Source organism: Coptis chinensis, chromosome 1 (assembly GCF_015680905.1).
Source record: "Coptis chinensis isolate HL-2020 chromosome 1, ASM1568090v1, whole genome shotgun sequence".
NCBI lineage: Eukaryota > Viridiplantae > Streptophyta > Magnoliopsida > Ranunculales > Ranunculaceae > Coptis > Coptis chinensis.
Window position 1 is genome coordinate 9062659 of NC_141456.1, and position 19297 is coordinate 9081955.

The window sequence follows — 19297 nt, forward strand, 5'->3', positions numbered from 1 at the left end:
ATGCCGGCAGTATAAAGCCAAAAATATCGGAATACTGATTATACAAAAAGTTTTTTTTTTGTCAAAATTCGGCAGACATTGTACTGTTTTGTGGCAAGACTTCTCGAATATTCTCATAGGAAAACATAGTCGCTTTAGGAGTCCTTATAGGCTTATACTAGTTTGTATCGAATTGTATCTAATTCAAGTGACGTGAAAGTTAAGCTAACCGCCTAACCTCCAGTATATAATGAGAATTCACCCAACTCAACACATGCAACGCAGCAATACCAACTTTGATCATTGAGATTTCGTTACGTTCTTTCTGATTCTCTCTCTCAATAATATTCAAGAAGAATGGGTTTTCGTAGGAACAACACAAGTTCTTTCATGATGTTCTCATTGGTATTTCTTTCCCTAGTATCGCTAGGTTCGGGTAATGTTGATCAAGTTACTCAAGTTAAGGGATGTCCATTCGGTTCAATATACAGCTTTGGTGATTCTTCATCGCTTCTTGATTTTAAGGATGGTCGAAGCAGTTCATCTGATCAAGGTTTGCTACAAGTTGTGGACTACTTAGGTACGTTGAGAAACGAAAATTCATGTTTCTTTTTACGCCTAGAATCTTTCTTTTATGTTCCTTGTTATCATGATTATATAGTTCTTGTTCTTGTTCTTGGAACACTTTGCATGCAACTTCTGCCCTATGTTCTGAACGTCCAAACCACAAGCAAGGCAGGCCACTAATGATTTTTGCTTTTATTTTGGACACAAAAAACAAACAGGACATCATATTAAATTACAGTAAGAAAAATCCACAATTTTCTGCGGACGTTTACTCTTTTCAATATATATGAATATATAATTATATATATATACCTATGCTATAATTGCATAGTTCAGTTAGTTGGATTAGACATAAGAAAACTTCATGAATTACACACCGATAATTCCTTTAGTGTTTTTATTCCAGTACTCATATGGCCTACTTTTCGAGTCCAAACAATTTATTCGATGTCCAATTTCTAACAATTGGCAATCTTCGTTTGTTATACAGCTTATGCTTTTCATCTTCCCCTTGATCCATATGAGGAAGATACTAAATTAGATTATGGAGTGAACTTTGCTGTACGGGGTGCTACTGCTCTGGACTCAACCTTTTTCACGAAGAACAACATTACATTGTCGCCAGCCAACAATTCTCTTCACACACAAATTGATTGGTTCCAGACCCATCTTGATGCACTATGTTCATCACCTCCAGGTAAGCATATATGATCCAAAGATTAATTTCATCCTATTTTAGCCAACTATTTCCTCTTATTATGTCACACATTCATTCATATTATTGATCATTATTTTCTTTATGTTGCAGACTGTCGTCAGAAGTTAAAGAAGTCTATCTTCTTGGTGGGGCAGATTGGGGCCAATGATTATAATTATGCTTTCTTTCAAGGGAAAACCATGAACGAGGTTGTTGGTTATGTGCCTGAAGTCGTGCAGGCTATTAAGGATGCTTTGAAGAGACTCATCCATATGGGGGCTGTTAACCTGATAGTCCCTGGAAGTTTGCCAATGGGATGCCTGCCTAGCTACCTGACAATGTTCCCCAGTGATGATAGAAGGAACTACGACAAGAATAAGTGCCGAGAAGGCTATAATAACTTTGCAAGGCTTCACAATAATCACCTTGAGCAGGCCTTAACCGAGCTCAGGTTTGAGCACCCTCGTGTTCACATTGTGTATGCTAGCTATTACGACGCATTCATTGCTCTCCTTCGCAACCGTGCTGTTCTAGGCTTCCAAAAGAGCTCCTTGAGTAAAGCTTGTTGCGGAAATGGAGGATCATACAATTTTGATTCATCAAGGATGTGCGGTGCTGAAGGCGTTCCAGTTTGTTCTGATCCAACCAAGCATGTTCACTGGGATGGGATTCGTCTAACCGAGGAGGCCTACAAACTCATGGTGGAAGGCTTCATCAGCGGCAACTTTGTAAGACCGAAACTAAGAATTCCAGAGAGATGGCATTGTGTTATGTAATAATCTAATGTAACCGGAAACATCAAATTAAACATTGAAGAACTACGTGTGCTTGATCCTATAAGTGGGGTTAGACTATGTGTCCCCTCCATGGTACGTAGGCAGCCCAGAAGTTACTTGGGTCCAGCACAAAAAAAAAAAAAAAAAAAAAATCGTGCTCAAGGCATGTTGGGATCGCGGATGTTATAGCCTCCTGTATATAAGTATGTAATTCCTCTGCTTTTATGTGTAGTATATTACTGTTAGATTGTGTAATTCTATATGTTCTGCATTCTTCTTTTGCCTCATTACTCATTAGTGATGAATGTTGCTTTAGGTACTGCAAACCCCAAGGATTGTGGTACCTGACAAGTTTGAACAATTCCTTTAAGCTGAAACTGTGGGACAATCAACGAGCAGTAAGATTCCTCGTTTATAACCACTGATCGAGCAAGGTTCAGCTGGTTCGGAGTGGTCTAAAAAGTATGCACGTCATCTTTTTCATACACCGCAATTCTCAATAAAATTACAGGATTTCTTCTGAAATTATTGGAATGAAAAAGCGGTCTAAATTTTAGACAGTACTCACAGTTAGCTGATCTGTATTCAGTCTCGTTAACCATATAGGTGTTAAATGAGGGCATTACTTGCTTCAAGAGCACGTAAGAAGAAGGGTAATCTCATACTCTCTAGTTGTTAAAAGGAGGGGATTACACTTGCCTCAAAATCACATGGGGAAATCTCATAATAATGTTGGACATGTATATTCTCATTGCACTTCCTCAATCTTATCTAACATAGATTTTACATATTAAGTATTTTACAGTATTAAACACCCTTCTAAAGATGTGCAAATGTAAAAATTGTATTCCACCATATTAAGTTAATACATAAATGCATATCACATTAAGTATATATGGTGAACTTGATGGTGAATGTAAATTTGTTGCAGATTCTCTCTGGATGAAGAGGAGTGTCTTTTCTGACATTAACACGCCTAAAGCGTGTAACAAACTCTCATGTAGAACTTGCTGGTCATGTACATTCTTGTTCTCGGAGTTCCTACTAAAGTCCTAAACTCTCTTTGTGAAGCTAAATTCACAGAGTCACAAGCTCAATCAATAAATCTTCTGAAATTTTGCCATATATGTCTAGTGTTAAATCTTTTAGAGTTTAGACAGAAAAGAGAAAGAATCTTAGCAATTGTAGTAACCTAGTTAATGCAATTTAATATGCTACATTTATTGACAACAACTAACTTGTGATGCAAATCAGTATAAAACCAGTGGTAAGCCTTCTTCACTTTGCTCACAGTGTGAATCATCTTCTTGTTTAGTTCTAGAGATCAGGCTACATAACATGTCTTCTTCCGATTCTAACAAAAAAATAACTTTGGTTGCCCTTGACGGAGAATCCTTTCAACTGGATGAAGCCGTAGCAAAAACGTCTGAAGCCATTCTGAGCTTCTTAGATGAAAATCCTAGTTGCAATGAATTTCCAGTTAAGGTGGTAACTGGCCAAATACTGGCCAAAGTTATCGAGTACTGGCAAAAGCACGTGGAAGCAGGCGCTGAAGGAGATGAAGAGGAGCTTAAAAGGTACGATGCTGAGTTTGTTAAGAATGAAGGTCAGTTCATGGAGGTGCTAAAGGCAGCAACGTACCTGGGACTAAGTGATTTGGTAAGCCTGATTGGCCAGGCTATAGGAGACACTATTGATGGCATGAAGAGTAGGGAGGAACTTTGCGAATATTTCCGCACTGTCCATGGCATAAATCTGGAGGAGGATGAGGAAATACAGGAGGTGGATGCTTTAGCAAGCGATTTGAGCATGCTTTAGTTTTGATATCCCTAATTTGATCTGCTGGTATTGGTTGGGTTTAAAATCGGTTCCTTTATATCTTTTCTCAAGTGTTAGTTGATGTTGCTGGTAGCATATTATTACTCTTATGTTGACGTTGAACTTGAATTTCAAGAATATATGGTCTGAATAAACTTGAGAAATTTTATTGAGTAAGTTCGAACTATTCAATTTAGTTTAAGATATTACTTAATCTTGATTCTTGAGTGTGTTAAAGACAACTAAATAAATTCTGAAAATGAAAATATAGATAAACTAAAGTGAGGGTGTTACTTAATCTGAAGTTTTTCCTTCAGTCAATGGTTGCGATTAACATTCATTTGGTCATCCCGTCACATGCCTCTTCCCCTCGTTTTTACAAGTCGATCATCAACAACTTTTACTACGAACCTTCAGTACTCTCTCAAGGACTAGTACGTATACAATGGCAAAGGCTCAAAATAGCTTTTGGATGTGATAGTCTGCCACTGTCTGTGATAAAAGGTCTGGCAATTTAACCCTATGAACATCATCGGTGTATTAAGTCCAAGTAAAAAATGAGACATGATGCATGCCCATCTTTCCAAGTTCAATGTTTATTTGGTCTTTCATGTCGTAAGGTACAAACACGAGTAGTACAATAGACCCAACATTACCAGGAAAGATGCAACCAACTTTAATTACTTTCAATGGTTGAAGGGAAGAACAATTAAATAGATGGACACTACCTCTGTCACACTTTTATATTGGAGGAGATCATCAATGCAATTTTTTGCAGTAAACTAGAAGCAGTGTCATTCTTTGATGGGTATGGAGACGTCCATTCCTGATACTGGTGGACACTCCCTGCAAAGTCAGTGAAGAGTCCATCAACTTTAACTTGGTTTACCCAGTAATCATACTCTGCATATGGATCTTGATGGAAATCAAAGTGTAAATATTGGTTCTCATTCCTGTATGTATAAGGGTGAACCTGAAAAGAACAAAGATTATTAGAAAGCTGCACTGCAAGGAGCTATGTATAGAAACTAATCTTAGTTACTAAAATAAAAATTCATAAATATGAAGAGAATTTAGTGGTATTGACAACTCCGACTTTCAAAAATATACGGTTCTCTACAAATCCACACGTACGCAGAATAAACAGTGTAAGGACAGAGGTGATTGCAACTTCCAACTTTCACAACACAAGGTTTTATGTATCTACCCTAGGTCAAAATTTAAGTTCTTTACATTTACACCCTTTACACATGATTCCATGGAAGGACCAAAACAGTAAAGATTTCAGCCTAAACAAACAGATGACGTCGTAGTGCAAGAGGATTGTCTCATATTTACTGTTGGCCAAAACTTAACAGCTCTTAATTTATTTCTTCCACAGTTCAAATTTCAAACATCCATTTCAACAGTGATCTGTACACCAGAAGATGGATGCCGAGTGGCTGTAGATATCAACTTCACCATCATGTTTTCAAAACCATAATTATTTGAAATAATAGTTAACAACAAAAAAATTTAAAAGAAAAAAATATTAATCAAAGATGTCATAGAAGAACTCAGACCATATTTCAGTATCTGAAGTGAAAACATTTAGATCGGTGTTCAATAGAAAATATTGACCATATCTTTCCAATGGAAGCGATTTGTTGCAATTATACATGGATTGGAAGTCACAAAACATGAGTTATTTTGAATAGCAATAGGGGGCAAACTAGGAGATCAAAACAATGACAGATAGTGCAACATCATGCCATCGTGGTCACAAGTAGAATGCTTTTAATTCCTTGCAAGTGGTAACAATAATTTAGGAAACCAGAACTTTCCATGGTGCTGAACGCTCCAGGTTCATTTCGTTGTGATTATTTTCATTCTCTATTCAAACACTAACAGATAAGATCATAACACTAACAAGAAGAGAAAACAATTGAATCGTATGCGTTAAGCATAAAGCACTACTTCAACTGTTAACCGTTTTACTATATACACAGTCAGTTTAGCCAATTTGGGAGAACAAGGTTATGTTATATAACACTCACACACACGGCCAACAACGACCGTGACAGCTATCCATAGACACATGTAAACTAATTTGGAGAATGCACACACCTGTAGGTTACGAGCATGCGCCCTGGAAACAAGATCAGTTGGTGTCATCAGATAATTGTCAACTACAGGCACAATTGTGTCTTTCCAAGGACCAATGCCAACCACATACTCTTTAATGAAATCAAGGTAACTATCAGATGTGATCTCCCCATATGACTGCGCATTCAATGAAAAACAAACAGTTTCAGAATAAAAAAGAAATAAAAATCAAATCCCAACTCCACAGATTGCCATTAAAGACATTTACCAGATCTCAACATACTTAATCAAATAAAAAGCCACGCACACTAAATGACCAGTTTAAACAGGGAAATATTAATAAGGAAGTAACGATAAATAAATTATCTCAAGTAATGAAAATGTTAAGGACCTAAAAACATTGTTAAGGTTCAGCCAAAGAAAATATAATTATAGTAGTAGCATGCATCTGCAAAATAAACTATGATGTGTGGTTCAGAAACACCATTCTGATTCCATTATAACCTAAATCTACCCCCGCATGCGGAACGGCTGTCTCCGCTATTCGAACCGAACCCGTCACCTCAGGTCACAGTGGGGAAATCTTATTGTTGTCTCAAAATAGATGTCTGCTTCCAAATATCTCTTCACCAGATGGAAGTAGTCATTTCACCTATACTTAATGACTAGGACAGGGTAGCAACAGAGGTATATACCATGATGTGATGAAGTTCAATTTTTCATAGGACAAGTTGTCCTATGAATAAGGGTGGAATTCGGCTCGTTTATTACACGAGCTTTAAATTGAGCTCGAGCTCGGCTCATATAGTTAAACGAGTGAGCTTGAGCCGAGCCAGAGTAGCTCGGTTATTTTACACTACAAAGATGTTATTTGAGCTAAATGAACCAAGCTTCATCAAGCTCATTTGTTACACAAGCTTTAATTTGAGCTCGAGCTCGGCTCATATAGTTAAATGAGCGAGCTCGAACCGAGCTTAAACGAGCCGAGGCTCGCGCTCGGCTCAAATTCCACCCTTACATAGGAGATCCATATGTGGGCCCACGGCCCACCTTGTACAGGTCAAATCACACAGCATATGAGTTGTGCATTTCATTTGACGTAAATTGATAGATGTCATTATAAAACTTAGGTTTCAAAACTTCAAAGCATTAGAATGTGTCAAATAGTACATATCTAAAGACAGTTAAAACTCAACGTATTTTGCAAGAAGTATCCAGAAAACATGTTCAAAATCTACTGGAGAAGACGTACTTCAAGATATCAGGTCATCATCTTTAAGTAGGGATTTCAAATAGAAAAAATTCTGCTGTATTCTAGAACCATGACTAAATGGCAAGGAAAGGATAACCTGATTTGTGTCTTGTGTTGGCATTGTAACTTCATCGATTAAGAAGATTTTAGGCAAATCTGTCAGATTTGAGGTATATATGAGTGAAGATGGAGCAAAAGACTGAATGAACGCTGGTTGCTTCAGCCAATCTTTAGACAGGTATGAACCCTTGTATCCATACTTCTGCAGAATCTCCACAAACTTGTCTTCAAATTTCTTCCCATGAGCCCATTTGACCTGTTGGAAGTACAAAACACAAGCAATAGTCACAAAATCCAGTAGTTTCCTTCTGGGAAAAAAAACAAAAACAGCAGCAGGTATACGGATAAGGCAAGAATGCAAGACGCATATGGTAAGTAATGCACTTTGAATTGTTTAAATTGCAAGTTCACTTCATGTAGGTCATGATATTTATATAGGTACATACAACATAGTTATATAGTTATATTTGTTCCCATATTGGTTTTCAAACTTGTGCTGAAGTAATCAAATTTTTTTCTGAACTTTCCAGATAAACTGCTCATTACATTATTACGGCATCCGAACTCTGTTGACAAAGTACGCAAGTGTCTAGAGGGCAAATATGTATAAAATCATACTAGTCTGTAATTTCTAGCTTCCAAGAAATATTTCTTCCCCACCATTAATGGAAATATAACTAAAATGTTAACAACTTCCACTTCTCTCCGGGCCAGTTGGACACTGACATGGCTGCTTAGGTGGACCAGAGCAAAAGAAATTCTCTATGATCGTCGTGGAGGCGATTAGATTACTTAAGTGGTAACGAGATGTGGCATGTACTTGTGTTTCATTCTTGAACGTATAGTTGCTTGAGTTGTAACCAACACCTATGAAGTCGATTCTAACGAGCATGTTTTACAATTAGTCCATGTATCAGTTTCGAATTGCAATGAGTTGAAAGGAAAACACTAACATGTTGATTGATGAATACTGGATTTTTCATCTCTGGGTAAATACCAACAACTCTGGTTGCATCCAAAGCAATTGAAATGAACTCTTCAAATGTGATAATTGAGTACATCCCTGCAAAAAAAATGAAGAGCGCATATAATCAATGTAGCTATATAAGAAATATAGACTTGTTATAAATGTGTACTTAATGCAAAATACAATTCGAATATACTCTAGAGGGTGTTCAATCTGTATATAACTTATTTTTAGTGTATTATAACTAATGCACTAAATCTGCCATATCAAACTTTCAAACTTGAGAATACAGAACAAAGAAGAAAATCAGAGGAACCATATAAGGTGAAAAACCCTACTAAGAAGTTGCTTACCATTATATCGCTGGTCCCGGAACTGGTACCGCTGCTTCACTCTTAATGACTTTAGCTCTTCCAATGTGAAGTCAACTATGAATAATTAAAATAATCATCAGTTCATTAACCATATCAGACCTCAGTTTGTGTGGATGGATTCTAATAAAGAGTTTCCTACCTGGTTCAGACAGTGGGGGAAAAGGAAGGAGATAAATATATAAAACACATAGTACATTAGTTAAGGGAGGATAAAGTTTCTAGCATTTCTAAATTCCCTAACCTTTGTTCTAACTATGTATAATTAGAAAACATAAAAATTAGTACGAACATGCTTAAGAGGGCCTTTTTTTTATGGAAAATTGGAAGGAAAAAAGACTAAAAAAAGGAGAAGAAGAAAACCGCAGCCATTTCAATTCAGTAAACACCATATTGTCTAAGCAATATATGCAGTTCAGTGCAACTTATTTTGTAGCCTTTCTAATATGGATCCAGGGCACCTAATTTGATGTCATACCACAAGGATGTGTAGACACAACACTTACTATTTTATTTTGTTAACGAGTCTATTTTTTCCCGTTATCTTCTTGTATGTTGTATCTGATTACCTATGTTAGCAATACATGTATTACGTTCATCACAAGGACATCAACAATAACCAACCATTTGTAAATCCAAAACATGAGGAAAAAGAAGTTCAGAGGTTCATATATTGCATACCAATGAACCATCCAGTTAGATTTTTCCCTTGGACCTCATATGTTGCTTTTCGGTTGGCAAACTTCTTGTGGGCTGCTATATCAGTAGTGTCATCAAGTATTACATCATGGAAGCAAATGAGCACACCATCTTTAGAAGCAAGAATATCTCCTTCAATAAAGTCAGCACCTTCTTCGATAGCTCTCTGCAATGACCAACGAAAATCGTTTAGAACTAGTCTTCTCTTAGAACTCAAAGGAAATTAAGTGAAACTACAAAGAAGACTAGACCATGTATGGTTCACAATGTTAGTATGGAAAACAAAATAGTGAGGATTCCTTTTTCAACCAAAACAATTTTAGAATAACAGTTACGTCTATTCTTGTTGAGCAAAATGCCGAGTTGCTTTTCTAAATGATTGAAGTTGACAAAAATGATTTCTAAATACAACCCCAAAAGCAAGAATTAATTGAGGGTTTATCACGACAGCATAAATATTCCATTTATATGAGTAATTAAATCATCAACATGACATAGATAAGTACGATCTGAATCCAAACTACCTAGCATAATACAATAGCAAAAACTATTAATCACATAACTTGTTTGGAAATTTCCTGTCACTACTATTATTTACACATTTATAAAGTTAGTAAGAGCATCTTTAGGAGAGAAACAAAAAAAACACCAAATTTTTGAACCAAACCAAACACCAAATCAAAAAAACACCAACCATCTTTAGGAGAAACATCAAATTTTCGCTATCAAATGACACGGTTTTGGATAAACCGCGCCATATAGCCCACACGGTTTTCCCAAAACCGAGCCACTGAAGCCCATCTCACGCGGTTTTGGCAAAACTGTGCCATAGAAGCCCAAGCCCATGAGGTGTTAGAAAAACCGCAAAAACAGCGTGAGAGATTTGATACAAATATTGGCTGATTTGGTGTTTGGTTTGGTATTTTTTTTGGTGTTTTCATCAACATTGACTCTCTTGAAGATGAAAAAACACCAAATTGTTGGAAATTTGGTGTTGATGCTCTAACTTAGTTACCTCTTGTCTACAATATTAAACTTGAAACAACAAAAACTTGTTGGTCAACTATATGAATTCAACTTGTACCATGTATGCAGCAGCAGTTTCTTCAGGAAGCTCTCCATTTGAACCACGGTGAGCAATATTGTAGGGACGAAAATGTTGTAATGGTTGTCTATCCTTGTGAATCATTTTACTGGGAAGTGGATAAAAAGGCCTTCCAACACATCCCCCAAAGAGTGATAAAAAAAGCAATGGAACAATCCCTGCAAATATCAATTCAACAATCTATATCTAGAATTTGAAAAGTAAAAAGAATGAGATGAGGAGCTTACAGAGAGAAGAAGAAGAAGCCATTGATGTGAATTGTGATAATGAGAGAGGGTTTGACTCCTTTTTTGCTTTTCAAAACTGTCACGTCTTTTATAGTAAGTCCAAAGCAGCGCTATTTCTATCCAATTACGTCAGAATGAATATTCCCTCTTGTTACTCCCGAACTAATTAAAGAATATATCATCCATGAATTTTAATAAACCTCCATATCATATCCAATTATCCATCATGGGCCAATCACCTTCTTAAGCCAAATTTGAGAGATAATCAAACCGATAAGAGTGTTGGCCTTAAATTATGGTTGACTAGGTTTACTTATGTATTGACTTGTTTTTTCATAATGTTTTCCTGGGCTGTCCTCTATGATTGTTAGTCTACATTGTCAAGCCACTTTATCAGAGGTTCAGACCCACAGGGCATCTGCTACTCCTAAATTCTAGATTGGATTAAGACTTGAAACTTGCGAATCACCATTTGGTCAACAAATACAACTATATTATTGCGTCCGCCTGTCCTTAAGTGTTTGAATTCCCAATAGTGCAGATCAAACTACTAGCACTTGCGTTTATATTTGCCTTCAATCACACAGTCAATGCAATTTTACTGTCAGATTATAGCCTCTTTCAAATTGACTTGCCCAAGCGGACCAATTGAATGATTGTGCCCCGCTAGTGTGCACGGTGGCACAGCTCAAACAGGTAACAAAGTTGTATAAAAATTGCAGATGCTGAAAAATAAGCTAGTTGTAAATAATGGTAAATCAACTTTTTGATGCAAACGAACATCACTCCATTAAAGAAGCTAAATCATTCCTCTAATTTTGTCTATCCGAGTTTCCTGTACATCTCGGAGAGTTCAACAGAGAGCAATGTAAATGGACAAGAAGCTAGAAAATCTAAAAAAAGAGCCTCCATAAGGTACACGTCAAAAACTCTCCATTCCTCTTTCAAAGAAGAGTAGGCCATTATGTACTCCTGCAAATCTAGTCCTTCTATCCAAAATAAAAAAAGAACAAAGGCCATTACCCGTTTTCCTATTCCGTTGCCATGTTTCTTACAACTTTCCATTTCCATAGTAGTGATAAATTACATCACTACTATAAAAAGTTAGACGAGGGGCTTACAACTATATGCCTTAAAGGGTGTTCCACGTCGCCCCCGCCTGCATGCTTGACAAACTCAGCTGGAGTGAGGAAGCTGCCATGGCACACACACACTATTCGCACCTCCTCCCCCTTCTTGTATCTGTATAGAAATCCCTCTATTCGTCTACCATTTGGTCCATCTCCCTTTGTAGACACGCATGGCATTTCTTCCATCACCTTCATTCCTGTTTCCCTTATCCCATTGTCAATCACTTTCGCCTTCTTTGATGGATTCTCCACCTCAACTTTGATAGACATAGCTGTTTTTGTTTCGGTTGATGGAGGAGCAATATCGGGCTTCAGCTCATTTTGCTCTGGCACCGATTGAACACTTGCTGGGCTTCCCTCTTCCAGGCAATTACCCAAGCCTGCCAAATGTAAATCCTTATAGTAACAACATAATACAAGTGGTCTTAAAATACTGCTACTTACGTTGTTCACTTTTTATATGAAAATTATAGAACTAAAAGGGTCACATAAGCTACAGCCACAGAACCAATTCCTCCAACTCCAGGTGGAGATTGGACAAATTCAAAACATGTTTCTTCCCGTAGTTGATCTTCTAGTCCTGAAGAAATGAATTTTTTTGAGGCTCGTTCAAATAAAATCTCAACCCTTCCGAAATACAAAATACATGCACTGACTAGTAACATTTAATCTAGAGTTATATTATTACCAAAGAAACCCCGCCTTATGGACGATCCATTCCAAATTCTATTTGACTTCGAACTTGACCAATGGAAATTCCACCATTCAATCATTTGTCTACACTCAAAAGGAGATTTCTTGTTAAATGAAATGAGGCAATCAATGCCACCTATAGAAAAATTCATGAAAGACGACGTTGTGGGGATTTGCAATGTACTAGCAAGATACTCAGTATAGCAATGGATATATTTCCTTATACTTGTACTCCCTTTCGGTACTATGAGTAATGCCATCATTGCGAAAGTAAATTCAAACAACATTCCATCTCACAGTTCTAAATGGTTAAGAAAAACAAAAGGAAATACTTGAGTCAGACTTTGATTAAAGGAGAGATCTGTCATATGTGCCCACTGAGTCAATGTCATAAGCCAAATTATCCCAACATGCAAGGGTTTCGTTAGCAATAAAAGTTAACGAAATTGCAATGCCCATACCTAAGTTGGGTTTTGGAACTACTGACTTGAACTATACTGAAAATGCTTTCCAACTTTAACCCATCAAAAAGTGGTCACTAAGTCAATTGTTGAATGCTAAAAGAGATTCAGTAGAATCTATACCAGTCAAATGATGCATTCGGTTGGTCAAAGTTGTCCAAAAACCCAAACCTATCTAGTTAAACAAACTATCAACGCTCCAGCCAATTCACCAATGGACCAATCGATTAATGGAAAGACCAATGTGCATCACGATTTAAACTTTTTCAAGTAAGATTAACTCACATTTATTTAGCATATAGTATTGCATTAAACATGCAGCCAACATTCTCAAATTTTATGTCATCGAATTAATTTAGGATTTCCGATCACTCAAATATCTCCTAGAACCTAAAATTTGGGTTTACAATTTACATGAGCTAATATTTTAATCAACTTCACACATGCTCAAATATAAACATATCCACACATGCTCAAAAAGTAAACATAACTTTAAGAAAACAAAATAATACCTTGAACAGGTAGACTCTCGAATTCTGAAATCCCAGAAGAGCTACTCCCATGTGATCCCACTGATCCCTGTGAAGATGGTGGAATAAAGCCTTGCCCAGCAATAGCAGCCATAACATTCCCCTTCACATTTTGTGGAGAATCGAGTACTGGACCCCGAGCATTAGGCCAATTGGGCACTCCAAAAGGCTGTGTTACCGAAGTTGAAAATCCATTGGCAAGCACAAATTGCTGCTGATTTGCCCCCACACCATTTGTATTTCCTATAAGACCAGGTATATTAGTACTACTCCCATCAATCTTCTTATTCAAATTAATCAAACCTAAGCCTTCTTCATCAACTCGCTTCTCTTCACAATTGCTCTCCAATGAACCGCGGTCTTTAACCAATCTAGTATTCCTCTGCTTCTCAGACCTCTTTCTCTTAGCTTCCAATCTCCTAAGAGACTGCAACTCTTTTCTCTTCCTCCACTCATCTTCGCTTTCCATTGGCAAAGAACTAGTTCTTACAAGTGGATACACAGCAGGTGGTGGAGCAGCCCCATCGTCTTCTCTTAAAAACGTCGTTATCCCCGCAATCGACGAAGACCGAACAAGCTTATTATTATTACTAGTCTCTTTTGGGTCTACCCCAAAACGACCACCTAAAGATAGTCCAAGATTTAGCTCAATTTCTTCATTTTCTTCTTTCTCTATTTTCAATTGCTGGTTATTTGTTGCTGTAAATCTCTGCAAAAAATCTCTTGGGTGGTACCCATTGCTTTGTGAAGAAAGTTCTCTTATCTCAACTCCCTTTGCTTCACCCATCTCACACAACATAACAAACTAGACAAAACCTCGAAAACAAAACAAAAAAAAACGTTTTTTTTTTTTTTTTTTTTTTTGGGGGCTGTTACTCTATTTTTTCCACCTAACTAGCTCTTTCAAAGAACACCACTTTCATATTTCTCATCATTTAAGATAGAAAATCAAACAACGTAACACATATAAGTATACCAACATTAGAACAAACAAACAAAAATATCAGAAAAAACAGACCTTTGAATCTTTTTTTCAGTTTTTTTTTCCCATCACTATGCTTCTTTGATGGATTTGAACAAAACCCAACGTTTAGAATCTCATAATCTTTGCAAAGTAAACATATAAGAAACGGAAGAAGAAGAGAGCATGGTGAAGAACAAAGGTAGGGAGAAATTTTAATTAAAAAAAAAAGGAGTTTAGTATAGTTAACCCTGATAGATTTTTTTAATACCGAAACTGACCTTAGAATTGACGAACAAATGTACCTCGTAATGACACGTGTGTAGGGGAAATAGCTCCATGTGCGACGCGTGGTTTTGTTAGCCAGATTTATCTCAGACGCCAAACAAGCGTCTCCACCGCTAAGTTTAGCGAGACTAGTGTGTCTAAGGACACGTGTCGGATTTTGAAGGGAGTAAATTAAAGACGTTCCACGTGTCTGTTGAGGTCAATATCGGTCTCGTAAAGCCGCGATGTCCTTTTTTTTTTTTTTTTTTGTGTGTTCTCTCTCATGTGAGCTGTTTTCCAGAATTACCGCCCGTTAGTCCGTTACGGCCTGCTATTTTGACACGTGGAGAATGATATAGGAGCTGTGGCTTTCTACAAAATACGAGGAATCAGTTTGAGTTGGAATAATCGTTGAGCTGACGAGGATTGGAAATAAATCGCCTCCTTCATTAACGAAATGGCATGGGAGCAGGAAATATGAAACCAACTCTTTTATGAGAGCAAGTACAATACATAGCTGCTAAACAAGATTTTTAGGTTTCTACCTTGCCGGCCAAATATGGTAGACTAAAACTTGAATTTCATTTCAATCGTTTTTTTGTGTTTTGAAATGTTAAATGGATACATATGGTATAGTTTTCTGTCGTCTATCCATTAGTTTATAATTTAAGTTGAAAATTTTTAAACAGAAAGTATCGTTTTTACTGTTTGTCAAAATTTAACACACAAACAGTAAAAATTGTCGTCTATCTCCCAAAACTTATTATTACAACTGCTAGACAATACTACAAATTTGGCTGAGCTTATCACACCAGCTAAATTTATGAGTCTTTTAGCAATCCCATTAAAATGACATTTTGGTTTTTGGGGTGTTATGTGAATTTAACAACCCATATAGCACTCTATTGGACTTGCTCTAACTGCAATGTTTTCTTCGACTGTTAAATGCTTCAAAATATGTTTTCTAAGCTTGGGATTTTGAATAGTGTATATATTGAAACACTTAAAAGCTATTTTTTATTAGATATTACCTCCCTGCTATAGATAATATCTTCACAAAAAATCAGTTCAAACAGATGTGTCTACTCTTGTCAAAAGAGTATTAAAATTCTAGATCGACAAATAAATTTCAAACTTGAATTCAATTTTTGGTAGAATTAAACATATTCAAAAGAGCTAATTTTTTTCAGAGATGATCTCCATGTCATGGAGATCACATCCCCATAAAATCAACTCTTAATTCATCGCATAGGTAGGTAGGATTACATATGTCAATTCCATATGTCATTTCTATATAGTTTACTTTTATAAATTATATATATATATTTGCAAAAGGGTAATTATATATTAATAATAAAAAGTTAAATAGTACAACGAAAAGATATGATTGATAGTTAATTAGTTATCACTACCACATAGATTCTTAAATCAGTTTACAATCTATGTGTACTCATCTATTATATGTAACTAATTTGTTCAACATTGGCCATAGCAATACAAAATTGGAAGAGTGCTCGTGCTGGTGTTGTTCTCATCATAAATTTGGTAGTGTCTTTTGGATCTGTAAAAGGATTATAAATTGTTGTGGGTCATTAGAAACAATTGTAGGCCCCTCTAAGTTAAAATTGTTAGGCATTAGTTTGGCTCAACTTGAGGTAACAACCCATACAGGATTATTTCTTGTAAAATATATAATTGGCCTAGATTTTGTGTTAATGCTCAAAATGAAGTAAACTCATAGATGTCTGACGATGAAAGCATTAGTTTAGCACCTTTAGTTAACTCCTATCGTCATTCCAACTAATATTTTTCCAATAAAATTACAAACTTATCATAGCTAAATGTCATTCAAATACCTATGGCACTGACAAATGCACAATTGCACATAGTTTATTAACCCTCCCGAGTAAACAGTAATGACTAATGAGTAGACTTAAACGTGGACTAGCTCAGTTAGCAGTTATACTGAAATTCAACTTGTTATTGAGTTCAAGCCTGCTCAATAGTAAAGGGAATAGTTTAGGTTCGGGTCACATATGTCAATATTCGAATTTTTTCACAGTATCCGAACCAAACCTAAATCCAAATTTTTTACAAATATTTCTACGAATTCGAATTCAAACCCGATTAAAAAATACTTAAAGTGTGAAAAATTACCCAAATCCAAATCTGAACCCAAATTATCTGTATCAGTAACCAACCTAATATGGTTAGAGAAATGTATCTGACCCCGACATATTCAGATTCAGATCGGATTCAATTCCAGGTCAATTTTTACTATATTTTTTTTGAAAAATTTCGGGATTTACATTTCAGTTAGCCCCTAGTTGGATTTCGGCTTTGCCCCTAAAGTCTCAGGGCCGCCCCTGACCATTATGAATTTATGATCCCCGAGGATTGAAACGGAAACGAAATAAAAACTCGGGAAATGAAAAACTCGTACAGCGGGTAAAATGGTCCCCTGAAGCGACGCGTGCGATGTCACACAACAAGTAAAGGCAGGACCCACAGCAACCAAGTTGCACTTTACAAAGAAATAACGTACGGACGAATAAAATCCAGGCCACGTGTATCCAAATCCATAACAAAAAAGCACGTGTCAAAAGAAGGAAGGAGAAGCACAGCTCATCATCATTCATCAAGTTGCCCAAAGACAACGACGTGTATAGTTGCTGACATCAACAGCTGTCTCACGCGAGCATTGTGTCAGAAACTCGAGAAAAGAGGAAACACAAAACAAAGCAGCGGCGACAGATTGTAGAAGGGAGATCTTCTTAGGATAATCTGCTATGTTATAAGAACGGTCAGCGTTATTCACGTGGATTGTTTCAAGATGCTATTGCTTCTCGTTTTGCCACGTTTGTTAGTTGATTAAAGACAAAGTTGGGTTGCTTTTGTCGCTTTTTCGTTGTACTACCCACGTGGCGATTTGTTAGAGCTTAATTTATTTTTCGCCCTTATTTTTCACGTTGTTGGTGTACTGTAATTTTTGTGGGCACAGATTTCAGAGGATTGCACGGCTGATTCACGGGAAAAACTTGTCATTTTGTAGAATGTGAAGGGGCAGACTAGACATTTTAATGCCTATTAAGAGCTTCTTTTAACGGTGAGACCGATTGAAGACCAAACACCGTGTTATTGAAAATTTGTTAAAAACCATATTTATCTTGACTGGTGAGACCAAATAAAAAAAAAACCAAAGTAAACACTATATCAGCTCTCATTTGGCGTTTGGTTTGATGTTGTATTCAGTAGTAGAGTCAGGAATTTCATCAAAGTAGAACACCACAGAATGTGATCATCGACGATAAATTTATAATACAACATGGTTTCGCTTTAGCGCATGTTGCACTTGATTAGGGGAAATATTTCTACTACCACGGCCATATGTAATCGATTAGGAATACATTTTGTAGGAATTTATCCATATCTAATTATCTACACAAAAGTCAATTGCATACACTATAATATATATATATATATCCTTTAAAGGCTAGCCGAACAAGTGAAAAACCTAACAAATTAAACATCACAAATACAAAGTCTGAGAACATAGCATAAACACACGGTCCTTTAATCCCTCTCCTGACCACCTATTTGACAACTTTCCCTAAATATTAAAATGCATGTCCACACCATAAATTTTGGATTTTTCTTACAGAGTTATTGCTTGTCGTCGATACTAAAAACTTGAGTCCTAGACAACATAGCAGCATAACTACCTACTACAATCCAATATTTTAATCAATTTCATCCAAACTAATTTCACAGTCTTTTCTTAATTGACAATGATATAATTCCCATTTTAAACAATTACAATGCAATGTTGTACAACTCAATTAATTAACATCATTTTAACAGTACAAACATGGCTTCTTGCACCACATAACCAAAACAACACAATCCATATATAAACTAACAACCCAATTTCAGAAAAAACAATAACTGAATAATTACTTTAACATACTGTAAAATGTAAAATATAAAAAAACAGAATAAATTACCTTAGGAAATAATCAAGAGCAAAAACAATCTTTTTGGTCCTTTAACAATGCATAGGTCATTTGCAGTTGGGCTTTTTGCACACTTCAATTAGGCTTCTTTTTTGGGGTTTGGGTTGTAGCTAGACGGTGGGCCTAAGGTGGGATAGTAAGTTAGCAACACTACTATTTTTTTTTATCCAAAGTTCGGGGGCTAGGCCCAGGTTGGTTCATGAATAGATCTGCCCCTGGTTGTATCAAACGTATGACACGATGTTCAATAAGCCGCACCGTTTTTCATAAACCGCATGGGCCTGTGGGTTGTTGTGGGCTTCTTTGGCACGGTTTTCAGAAAACAATGTCGGTTTCAAAACAACGTGGACTTTGGGCTAAACTGTACGACACAATGTTTCAAAAGGCACGCAGTGTTTCGAAAGTTGCAATGGCTATTATGACGCGGTTTATCCAAAACAACATAGTTTGGTGTTGAATCTTTGATGTCTGGGCTTAATATGTTTGGTGTTTGTTTGGTTTGGTATTTAGTTTGGTCAAAAAAATTGGTGTTTTTTAGGTCTCACCATTACTTGTAGGGTGTAGATTTTATGTACTATTACACAATGCCTAAAATATCACCGATATATTTGATATATCGCTGATATATAAATCGTTTTT

The 19297-nt window shown here is 36.4% G+C and overlaps 4 protein-coding genes across 5 annotated transcripts; 2 read left to right on the forward strand and 2 right to left on the reverse strand.

Annotated features, from left to right (window-relative positions):
* The first annotated feature begins 117 nt into the window (after positions 1-117).
* On the forward strand, positions 118-4014 carry LOC147521918 (GDSL esterase/lipase At5g03980-like). Of its 2 annotated transcripts, XR_015211308.1 has the most exons (4): positions 118-559; positions 1037-1243; positions 1355-2222; positions 2336-4014. XR_015211308.1 is itself a non-coding variant. In XM_086589429.1 (3 exons), the coding sequence occupies exons 1-3, from the start codon at positions 337-339 to the stop codon at positions 2017-2019; spliced, it is 1095 nt and encodes a 364-aa protein (XP_086445555.1). In that variant the 5' UTR covers positions 118-336; the 3' UTR covers positions 2020-2274. The 2 variants fall into 2 exon arrangements, 1 of the variants encoding a protein (XP_086445555.1); XM_086589429.1 differs by lacking the exon at positions 2336-4014 and having other exon boundaries at positions 1355-2274.
* Positions 3358-3837, forward strand: LOC147521919 (SKP1-like protein 13). Its single transcript, XM_086566730.1, has one exon. It carries the CDS (start codon positions 3358-3360, stop codon positions 3835-3837), a length of 480 nt encoding a protein of 159 aa, XP_086422856.1.
* Positions 4015-4350: 336 nt separating the features above from the next.
* Positions 4351-11228, reverse strand: GDPD6 (PLC-like phosphodiesterases superfamily protein). Its single transcript, XM_086589425.1, has 8 exons — positions 10604-11228; positions 10356-10534; positions 9254-9437; positions 8555-8629; positions 8188-8297; positions 7272-7490; positions 5944-6099; positions 4351-4810 (listed from the first exon to the last, which is right to left on the reverse strand). Exons 1-8 carry the CDS (start codon positions 10623-10625, stop codon positions 4571-4573), a joined length of 1185 nt encoding a protein of 394 aa, XP_086445551.1. The 5' UTR covers positions 10626-11228; the 3' UTR covers positions 4351-4570.
* A 138-nt stretch (positions 11229-11366) lies between these two features.
* LOC147521921 (ninja-family protein AFP3-like) lies at positions 11367-14597 on the reverse strand. Its single transcript, XM_086589423.1, has 2 exons — positions 13400-14597; positions 11367-12113 (listed from the first exon to the last, which is right to left on the reverse strand). Exons 1-2 carry the CDS (start codon positions 14214-14216, stop codon positions 11698-11700), a joined length of 1233 nt encoding a protein of 410 aa, XP_086445549.1. The 5' UTR covers positions 14217-14597; the 3' UTR covers positions 11367-11697.
* Between the last annotated feature and the right edge of the window lie 4700 nt (positions 14598-19297).

Bases quoted from the DNA above. Each gene is read 5' to 3' on its own strand.
- LOC147521918 (XM_086589429.1), top strand. From the start codon at position 337: ATGGGTTTTCGTAGGAACAACACAAGTTCTTTCATGATGTTCTCATTG. The intron at 560-1,036 runs GTACGTTGAGAA...TTTGTTATACAG, and splicing joins ACAAGTTGTGGACTACTTAG to CTTATGCTTTTCATCTTCCC. The intron at 1,244-1,354 runs GTAAGCATATAT...TTTATGTTGCAG, and splicing joins ACTATGTTCATCACCTCCAG to ACTGTCGTCAGAAGTTAAAG.
- LOC147521919 (XM_086566730.1), top strand. From the start codon at position 3,358: ATGTCTTCTTCCGATTCTAACAAAAAAATAACTTTGGTTGCCCTTGAC.
- GDPD6 (XM_086589425.1), bottom strand. From the start codon at position 10,625: ATGGCTTCTTCTTCTTCTCTCT. The intron at 8,630-9,253 runs GTATGCAATATA...AATTATTCATAG, and splicing joins TCTAACTGGATGGTTCATTG to TTGACTTCACATTGGAAGAG. The intron at 7,491-8,187 runs GTTAGTGTTTTC...TACTTCCAACAG, and splicing joins CAGTATTCATCAATCAACAT to GTCAAATGGGCTCATGGGAA.
- LOC147521921 (XM_086589423.1), bottom strand. From the start codon at position 14,216: ATGTTGTGTGAGATGGGTGAAGCAAAGGGAGTTGAGATAAGAGAACTT. The intron at 12,114-13,399 runs GTATTATTTTGT...TACATTTGGCAG, and splicing joins CGAGAGTCTACCTGTTCAAG to GCTTGGGTAATTGCCTGGAA.